General features: G+C 30.4%; 1 protein-coding gene across 1 annotated transcript; it reads left to right on the top strand.

Annotated features, from left to right (window-relative positions):
- Positions 1-4,104: 4,104 nt before the first annotated feature.
- Positions 4,105-7,172, top strand: LOC112278897 (THO complex subunit 1). The gene is made up of 2 exons (XM_024512784.3): positions 4,105-6,263; positions 6,473-7,172. Exons 1-2 carry the CDS (start codon positions 4,656-4,658, stop codon positions 6,842-6,844), a joined length of 1,980 nt encoding a protein of 659 aa, XP_024368552.1. The 5' UTR covers positions 4,105-4,655; the 3' UTR covers positions 6,845-7,172.
- The last annotated feature ends 3,533 nt before the right edge of the window (positions 7,173-10,705 follow it).

The raw sequence follows: 10,705 nt of genomic DNA, 5'->3' as shown, positions 1-10,705 counted from the left end.
TTTTTTGATCTCCTTTAATTTGACTTATTTATGGTCCTACAAAGTAAGTAGAAGTCATTTTTCTAAAAAAGTAATATTACTACTAAAAGTTTTACTACCTTCCTATCTTTTATTCATATTTTTTTATTTTATCTTTTAACTTGGCTCTTCTATAATAAGATCCATATTATCATCTTTCACCATATAGTCATGTTACAACACGACATCACCACATAATTAGCTTATTTTTTAAGCTATTAAAATATGATTAATTTATTGACTAAGTTTCTAACCTAAAAATCAACTACAAACTCATGTAAAATCAAAGTAGCATCTATGAAGCTTCTAAGAAGCATCTCTAGAAAATATTATGAAATAAATTTAATTTTACCTACTTCTACTTAATCATATAGATAAATAATGGAATAAATATGTATGTCTATGATAGTTTGTTTTGTGCGCAAGATTATAATTAAACCAACTTATGACTCTTTTGTTCAATATCACTTAGGTTGTAAAAAAGTTATCAATCAAATTCGATTAACAAACCCTCGAAACTTTGAGCAAGTGCCATCAAATGTTTTTGGAAGACTAATCTAAGGCACCTTATCTTATTGAATAAGTAAATTTTCTTGTTGAGGTACAAGTGCCACTACCTCCTTGGATGTAGAAGCTTGAAAAAGTAATTGCATCATAGGCTGATATGCTCTAGGTCTTACATCACTATGAAATCTTATAATATATTTCTCAATTTTAGTAGTCCTATAAGCTAAAGTGTTCAATGTGTTTATAATAACATCTAACTTAGACTCCAGAGACTCAACTATATTATTATCTTCACTTCCAATCATTTTAGAAAGAAAATAAATAAATAAATAAATAAAAATCCAAAACAATATTAGTTTAGAAGAAGGTACTATGCATCTTCTAAAGCTCTTAAATGCCTTCAAGAAGAGGGATAATCTACTTTGAATCAGAAAAGTTTAAGCTATAGTTTTAATTAGAAGGTAGTCTTGACAAACTCTCACAAATTCACTATACAAGAAACCAAACAAGATGTTGAACAAATGAATTTTAACAAAAAAAACTAACAAGGTCTTAATTAAACATGATGAGTTCAAGATCAACATTAAGAAAGATGAATTAGAGCTCTAAGAAATGTATTATCGGGACTAAAGATATCTTTAACTTTAATTCCAATATATACTAGGTATTAGGAAGCTTTTCAAGAAATTTCAATGTTGCTTAAAGTTGAAGCAACCTTAAGAAATTCCCTAAGAAGTTTCCATGTTACTTGAAGATATAGCAATTTTAGAAAGCTTCTCAAGTAACTTTCTTAATCCATTTTAAACTTTCTAAAATCTACTAAAATATTCTAAAAATCTTCTAAGAATCTTTTAAAATCTTTTAAAACCTAATAGAGTATTCTTAAAATATTCTTAAAATCTTCTTATTAGATGTTTGCAATAGTTATTGCTTCAAATTTTTTTAACTTGTCAAACTTATTTTTAATAATAATTAATAATATTCATAGAAATTTCTATAATTTGTAGATATATTTGATTTCAATGTTATAAAAAAATATCTCTTTTGGCAAATATAGTATTCTTAGTTGCAACTTCAATGCTTTTAAAAGATAAGCAAATTGTAAAATCTTTAAAAAAAACTATAATTACTTATAAAAATAAATTATTTATTTAACAAGAATAAAAGAATGACACTTAAAATCAATCAAAGAAGCAATAAATAAAATAATAATAATAATAATAATAATAATAATATAAGTTTTTAATAATTTGACCAATTATATATTTTTTTATTCCTTATAGTTCTTATTGATTTTTCTTATTAATCTATTATGTTTATTACTTTCTTACAACTACACACTAGTAATGACCTTGTTGCTTTGAATTTCCTTGTGACCACTCTTCTTATGAAACACCTTTGCTAACCTATTTCTTACAAAATCACTGCAGATTGATTTTTAATTTATATGCAATAAATTATTAATTTTTGAATTTATCTTGTAATTCTTTGCATCTATGATTATCTTGCTATCCATAGTAGATTATTTTTTTTAACCTCCTTTTTGATGCAACAATTTCACTTGTCTTAATTGTTCAATGTTGTTTTCTTCTTTTATTTGTTGTTATTGTTTATTTTTGCTAATTGCTACTTTGCTGAAATTATTTATTAATTGCTCTTCTTAGACTTTGTTGTTTCTTTGATTTATTACTTTTGTAATTGGTGGTTTAGATTATTTTATTATATTTTTTTTCCCATTTAGTAGAATTTATGTTTTTTAATAGAATATCTTATTAGATTTTATTTTGAACTTACAAAATTTGTTTGTAGCCTCAAATCTTGCCTTCTTGTTATTCTAATTACTAAATTGCCCTTATTGTAATACTAAGATTTAAATTTCTTTTTGCATACTTCATTTCTTATTGTGTTGTTTACATTGTTAATGGCCAAAACTTGCCATGTACCTAATACATTTGTGGATGAATTTTTCTTACCTTTTCTTAGATTATACTATCTTTAATTAAATTCAAAATCAATTTCTTTTATGATAATTAATTGAATTTTTGCTTAAAGAATGTCTCTTTACACATAATCATCTTTCTATACCTTTAATATTATTCAATTCATACTATATATATATATATATATATATATATATATATATATAATAACTTTTGCTTTTTTCTTTTAAATTTTTTTAAAACTTCTTCTTATATTAATTTTGCTCTTAATTTCACATCTTGTCAAATTCTAATATTATCTTATATTCTTTGATTGCTTAAACTTTTTTTTTTATCTATTTAATTAATCACCATCTAATCTATTAATCACACCTTGAACAAATCCTCTACTATTAGTTATATATTTATATATAGATTTTATTGATAATATACCAAAATTTAATATTGTACTTTATTCTATAGCTCTACCAAAGCTCATTGCTACATCACTATCTTTTCCTTCTTATTCACTTGAATTGACAATTACAAAATAAAAAAGAAAATACTCTTTCTTATTGATTATAATTTTGACTTGCTTTCATTATAATTAGGTATGCTATATGCACTAAGTGCAAATTGCTACTTATTTTTTCTTCTTCATAATGCATATTATTTTATAAATCAAAATGGATTTGCCAAATTAAAGATATATCTTCTACATGCACAAAGACATATATATTATTTATCAATAATATTTTATATGAGGAAATATAAAATCTTGCCTTAGATTAAATCCTTTTGATAATAGATTAAGATTAAAATTAAAGAATAATGTCATTGGTAATTTTTAATAATGTTATTGATATATATATATATATATATATATATATATTGGTATCCTTTTTTTAATACTTGATTGATGCAATTTACAATTTAATAAATTACTTTGCAAAATTCTTCAAGTTAGAATTTTAATCAAGACTAATTCATTATTAATAACATCCAAATTTCACAAAGATTATGAATCAAGATTTGGCATTCAAAATCAAAAATTGTACATATCTTTTAGAATATGGCATTCAAAGAAAATATATAAATATATAGTATATTTCTTAGGTTGTTTTCAAATATAAGTATTTCTATGTAATAGGAAGATCCTCAAATGACTCTTTTTATTTTAAAATTATTTTTTTAGCCATTATTCAAATTAGGTTAAAGATGAATTACCTTTAGTATAGCAAATTATTAATAAGTCTTTGTAAAGAAGATCCATTTCTAATTATATTATTATATTTTATTTTAAATTTATTTTTATCAATGTTAATAATTTGTAACCTAGTGAAATCTCTTGTGTATCCATCTTTTGTACCCATTTGGATGCTTCTTGCTTATGACCCTTTTAATAAAATAAATAAAGAATAACTAATAACCACTTTGAAAATTAAACATTTTTACACTTGTTGCAACTTTGTGCCAATTCCTATTAAATACGAACAATAGATGTTGCATAAATATTGTGTAGCTTCAAACATCATTATGTCTCTTAGGTTTATGTTGCAATTTACAATCTACATGTGGTGTCGGATTTTCTGTTTAAAACCCTAACCCTAAAATTAGAATAAAGTTACTGCTATTCGAAAGGACCTCCTCCCACTTTTGAGTTGCAGAGTCGACGCTTTGCCTGCCATACGACGCATTACTCTTGCCTATCGAAGCCCCATCTGCACGCACAGTACCGCGCAAAGGAACTCCAACTGAACGACATTGTCGCATTAGGGTTTTGCCATAGCTTCGATGCTTCAGTTCGGCGATGGCCCGTCCCGTCGCCTTGCGCAGGGCGACCTCTGCAATGGGTGGGGCTCGGGAGCTCTCCGTTGCATACGATACTTCACGTGCAGTATTAGTCATACTTGAGCAGTAGTTATCCGCCCTTGTTTTTGGTCGATGGGTTCTGCAGCTACGAGTTCTTTTGGGGAGACTATGTTGCGCCTCCGTTTTGTTATGTGTTTGTGAGGGAAGATGTGCAGCATGAAGCTAGCTCTTATTGGCTAGAATCGCTGTGGCATAGTATTGTGCATTACAATGTGTACTTTAAGAACAGGGGGTAGCTCTGCAATAGGTTTTGAGAAAAATTCATACATCTGTTAGGAACCCTGTAAATTGTCGTCACTTGTGATTTTAGGCTTGGAGTTGGTGTATGTTTTGATAGCTATGGAAATCCAAGATTCTGTTGCAGCTGCTTGCCATGCTGACCGACAGCGCCTGCTTGAGGTCTTTCGAGTTGCCATCGCCAAGCCTTTGCCTGCATCTCAGACTGCAGTTGCTACCATGGTTGAAGCCGTGAAACCCCAAAAGCAGACTGTTCTAGTACAGGACGAGAACCAGCTCTTGGAGAATGGCTTGAGAACCCTTCTTGAAGAGCTTGTCGGTGCAGCAGTTGCAAATGGCAAGTCGGTCATGCAATATGGTCGAGCAGAGGGTCCCGAAGATGATGGGAATGGTCTTCTCACAAGACTTCTTGACATTGTCTTGTACTTGTGTGAGAAAGGCAATGTCGAAGGGGGCATGATTTTCCAATTACTTGAGGATCTAACAGAGGTTTCCACTATTAAGGATTGTAAGGAAGTTTTTGGATACATAGAGGGGAAGCAAGAGACTCTTGGAAAGTCGGAGCTTTTCAGTAGGGGCAAGCTTGTTATGTTACGGACTTGCAACCAGCTCCTTCGCCGGTTGTCCAAGACAAATGATGTCGTCTTTTGTGGCAGGATCTTAATGTTTCTGGCTCATTTTTTCCCCCTCTCTGAGAGATCGGCCGTGAACATTAAAGGAGTATTTAACACCTCGAATGAAACCAAGTACGAGAAAGAGCCGCCTGGGGATAGTCCAGCCATTGATTTTACGTTCTACAAAACCTTCTGGAGCCTTCAAGAATACTTCTCCAACCCTACTACCCTAACTCACCCCTCAAAGTGGCAGACCTTTTCTTCAAATTTAGGAATAGTGCTGGAGACCTTTGAAATGCAGCCTATAGGTGAGGAAGACGAAAGCTTAAGTCTAGATGGCGATGATGACTCAACATTCAACATTAAGTACCTTACGAGCAGTAATCTCATGAGCTTGGAACTGAAGGACCCTGGTTTCCGTAGGCATGTCTTAGTTCAGTGTCTAATTATATTTGATTACATGAAGACTCCTGGAAAGGCAGAGAAAGATGGGCCACGGGAGGGTGTTCGTGAGGAGCTCAAGGTGCATGAAGATCGTGTGAAGAAGCTGCTGAGGACAACTCCTCCGAAGGGAAGAGAGTTTCTTGCTTCCATTGAGCACATTCTTGAGCGCGACAAAAATTGGGTCTGGTGGAAGCGTGATGGGTGTATTCCGTTCGAGCGTTTTGTGCAGGAGAAGAAAATACCTTCAGACCCTCCAAAGAGAAGACCTAGATGGCGACTTGGAAATAGAGAGCTTTCTCGCCTTTGGAAGTGGTCTGATGATAATCCCAACGCCATTACTCATGCCAAAAGAGTCAAAATGCCTCCCTTGGCCGAGTACTTCAAGCCTCTTGCTGAAGATATGGACCCTGAAGCAGGAATAGAGGAAGAGTACCATCACAAGAATAACAAGGTCTACTGCTGGAAGGGCCTTAGATTTGCTGCAAGACAAGATCTCGATGCATTGTCAAGGTACTCGGACATGAAAATCATGGGTGTCGTACCTCCAGATCTCCTCACCCCTGAGGTGCGGAGTTCACTTTACAAGCCTACAGACCGACCTAAGGCAAAGGGGGTGAAAAAAGATGAAGAATACACTCCCAATCTTACTCAGGTGGCCTTACTATTATCACTCATTTTGTGTTCCAACTCGTGTAATTCCATGCCCTTTCGCGTCGTCCCCGTAGATTTGACTAGTTTCATCTAACGGAGCTCTTGTGATTTTTTTAAGGTTCATACTTATGTAGTTATCTTAGAGTATACTACTTGTCGTGTATATGGCTTTTTTTTTTCTTCTTTCTACTTAAATTACCTGGTTTTCAGACGGAGGATGCATCAGGAAGTGCACCCACCAGTGTGAGCTTGATGGAGTTGGATGCCACGACGCTTGCTCGAGATCCAGAGGAAGCTACTGCTATGGACGCAGATGGTCCGGCAGTAGCAGACGTAGAGCCTGAAGCAGACCCAGAACCGGAAGCGGAAGCGGAGCCAGAGCCAGAACCGGAGCCGGTGGTAGAACCGGTGCCACTAACTGATCTGTCAGACGCAAAACCAGAAACAGTTCAAACGCCGGTAGAAGCTGAACCTTCTTCATCTAAAGTAGTCTCCGAACCTCCGCCAGTAGGAAATCAATCTCCAAGTCCTCTAAAGTCAGAAGCTAGAAGTGGTAAAAAAAGGGCTCACCCTGACGACTAATAGGTGCTTAAAGGGTAGTGTAGAGTAGTTGCTTGGACCTGGAAGAACCAACCCACCCCCACGTTCACCCAGGAATTCCTTCGGATGAAGGTGGATGAGACAATGCTTGTGTGTTCATTTAGAGACCCCACGAGACTAAATTGAGGTCTAGGAAATCAAGTTTGGGGTGAAATTTTTCCAAAAATAAAAGTTGTACGGGCCTTGCAATGTTTCTGCGCTACTTTCATCTGTGGGTGAGCCTGGAGGTCAATTCTACCTGGCGATGCTTGCACATAGCAAAACATTGGAAACCATGATTAAGGTGGCCCTCCTTGGGACTTACAAATGAGCACAGTTGTAAATTGAACATTCCGCCCACACATAGGTGTCTACATCGTGTTGTGCGGACTCTGTATGAAAGTGGAGATTTTTTTCTCCAGGAAATACTCTTTAATGTCAAGAATTTTAAGGTAACGATACAGTTTCATTGAAATGCCATGGACTACACACACTGTAGCTTTGTCTTTTTCGTTTTCGCTATTGTCCATCATCTGAATTCTGGTGGTATAGAATTAAGACTCGTTGACAATGTTGGCTTTATTTGAAGAGTACTGTTTCAATGTAGAGCAAGGCTACGAGTACAGTGTAAGTTGTTGATTTATTGTCGGTAACATCGGACATAAGTTCATGAAATTAACAGGATCCCACATACTTATTGGTATGTATTTTTGTCTTTCTGTGGGTGGGAGAGAGTTGGATGTATGCCCGATCGATTGATAGCATCTGAGACCTACTCAAAACGTTGATTTAGGAAGAAATACCATTCCATTTGGAGTCCATAGATATTCCACTCATATGGTGCCAGACCGCTTGATGGTTTCTCTAGATTTATGTTATTTGAACACTAGGATTAAAGGAAGATGACTAGGTGCACGAAGTGTGTGTTTAGTAATTAGTTCAGCTTTATCAAGTAACTTACATATGTTAAAAGAATTTGTGGTTGCTTATAAGGTCAACACTTTTGATTTATTGCCTGCAATGTTTCAGGTCCATTAATAAATAAAAATATTTAATATGCTATTGTTATGTTGGATTTGGTATAATCCAATAATTTTCTAAAATTAGATAATTTTTTGCTTGTATTGAAAAAAATTTACTTATAGCTTTTATTATTTTGTTTGCAAAGAAACTAGCTCCTACATTTTTTCTTAAAGAATTTGCATTTATAATGAATAATTTCTTTTAGTATACTTTTATAATAATAGAGATTAATAATAAAGAGTAAGTGTTTATAAAGAAAAAATTCCACCTTATTTTTAAGTAATTAGTCACTAATGGTTTTGACTTCTACCAACCTGTAATTTCCTATTTTTATTTTTAATATATATATATATATATATATATATATTATGGTGCTTTAGAATTTAATTTCTTAATTATTTTTATTAAAATAAAAATTATTTCTATTGATTGAATTAAGATAAAAAAATAAAAAATAAAAAAATATTCAAAGATAAACTCATCTTAAAGCAATCATCTTTTATACCAAGTTCTAGGTGGTTTTGACTTCTAAAAGAAAATAATAGTATTATAGATTTTTACTAATGTATTTTAGTATTTTAAATCTAATGCATTTTATTCCAAATAATTTTAATTATCTATAATGCTTTAGAAATGACCATAATTCTAAAATAAAGAATAAAATAAAATAAAACCATGGCATAAAGAAGATATTAATAAAATATTATCTTACAAATTAATTTTTTATTTTATTTGGATTCTAACTAGCAAGTATGCGTATTTTGTTAATGTCATCCTAGATTAGTATTTTTTTTAAATATTTATTTTATCATAATTTTGTATCAACATAATTCAAATAAAATCTAATTTAAAAAATTAACATCAACAAATTTTATCTTTTAATAACTTATTTCACATGATTTATATTTTATTCATCATTACTTTGTTTTATTGTATTAGATTCCATTCTAACCTTCCATTGATATAAGTAACTTGTAAAAGACTTTCAAATTACTTTTAAATTATTTCCTTCATTAAAAGCTATCTTAAGCATTAAAACCATTCTTATTCACTAATAATTAACAAATAAGGGAGTCTAAAGTGATTAGAATCTAATTTAAAAGATAGAATAGAAAAAATTCTCTTTTGAACTTTTTTACCTTCAAATTCTTACAAAAACTCAAAGTTAGTTCTCAATAACTGAAAAGCTATTTTTATAGCTTTACTTCATTCAATAAGTTTGTCTAAGTTTTATAAATCTTTACAAAACTATTTACATTCAATATGCACTTGAATTTTCTAAAACTCTCTTTAATGCTCTAAATATCTTAGATTAAGTATAATAGAATTTATTTCCTTCAAAACTCACCTTTTCTAATGAAATATGCCTACAAAATATAATAATAAAGACCATTAATTTTAATATTAGCAAGCATATTCAGATCTTATTACTAAAATCTAAAATAGGACAAATTTAGATTTTTAGTCTCAAAATACATCCATTATAATGAATGTAAGAATTTCCAAATTAGTAGTATTATTTTTTAAAAAATATTTTATATCCAAAATTTAAGGTTATTTCTTTAAAATTTAAAAATAATCTATAAATTTTTTATTTTTTATTTTATTAAATTATATATATATATATATATATATATATATATATTGAAGAAACATAATAGATATAAGTATCAATATAAGAAAGACCCTTAGATGCATGTATAAAAGAATGTATGGAGTAGGATGGCTTTTGCTTCTAATAATCATTATTTATAGGTAGTAGATATATTATAAGGTGTCTTATTATTAGTCCTTATAATATCTTATCTTAATATCTTATCATCTTTTAATTAGTCCTTACAAGATGATTGTTTTAAACTATTGTCTACTTTTGAGTTGGCCTTAGTAATATGCAAAGGATATCTTTTGTCTTTAAAATTATTATTTTAATAAGACACAATAATATGTTTTTTTATTTTTTTTCTTCCTAATAAAAGTCAATAATATTATCTACCGTACAATCTAAGCTACCATATTATCTATTTGATTTTATCTATAGTAGTTTTTTGACCATTAAAAACCTATAATAATAAAAGCTTTAGGATGGTTATTATCTAATAATTATTATTCAGCCTCATTTATTTTAATTTTTCTTATAAATATGTTAAGATAATTATTTATATTGGATAGCTACTATAACTTTGGTAGATATTACTATATAAATAAGCATCCATGTGAATGTTGTTAGTTTTTTAAATTAATATAAGCATATATTAGATTCTTTTTGTCATGGATACACTATATAAGAAACCAAACAAGAAGTTGAATGGAAGAGTTTCAACAAAAAAGCTAACAAGAACTTGATTGAATCAAATGAATATAAGATCAATACCAAAAGAGGTGAGCTAGAGCTTCAAAAGATGTATTCTCAAGAGTGAGAATCCCCTCAACCTTGATTCCAATGTATACTAGGTATTTGGAAGCTTCTTAAAAAGTTTCTATATTGTTTAAAGATGAAGCAACCATAGAAAGCTTCTCGAGAAGTTTTCATATTGCTTGAAGCAATCCTAAAAAGCTTTTTAGAATTCTTTAATCCTCATAAAACTTCCTAGAATTTGCTCAAATATTTTAAAAACCACCTAAAATTGTTCAAAATATTTTAAAGATATTTTTAGAATCTTATAAAATCTTCTAAAATCTAATATGATATTCTAAGAATATTCTTAAAATCTTCTTACTAGATGTCTTTAATATCACTTCTTCTAATTCCAAGTTCCACAAGGAGTATTGATTTCATATCTGTTTTCTTTATTACATATAATATTCTAAAAATAACTTTATAAAAAAGTCATCTTAAAATAT

This window comes from Physcomitrium patens, chromosome 2 (assembly GCF_059467195.1).
Source record: "Physcomitrium patens ecotype Gransden chromosome 2, ASM5946719v1, whole genome shotgun sequence".
NCBI classification, from domain to species: Eukaryota; Viridiplantae; Streptophyta; class Bryopsida; order Funariales; family Funariaceae; genus Physcomitrium; species Physcomitrium patens.
Note: the sequence above shows the minus strand (reverse complement) of the source record. Positions and strands in the feature narration are given on the sequence as shown.

Bases quoted from the DNA above. Each gene is read 5' to 3' on its own strand.
- LOC112278897 (XM_024512784.3), top strand. From the start codon at position 4,656: ATGGAAATCCAAGATTCTGTTGCAGCTGCTTGCCATGCTGACCGACAG. The intron at 6,264-6,472 runs GTGGCCTTACTA...CCTGGTTTTCAG, and splicing joins ACACTCCCAATCTTACTCAG to ACGGAGGATGCATCAGGAAG.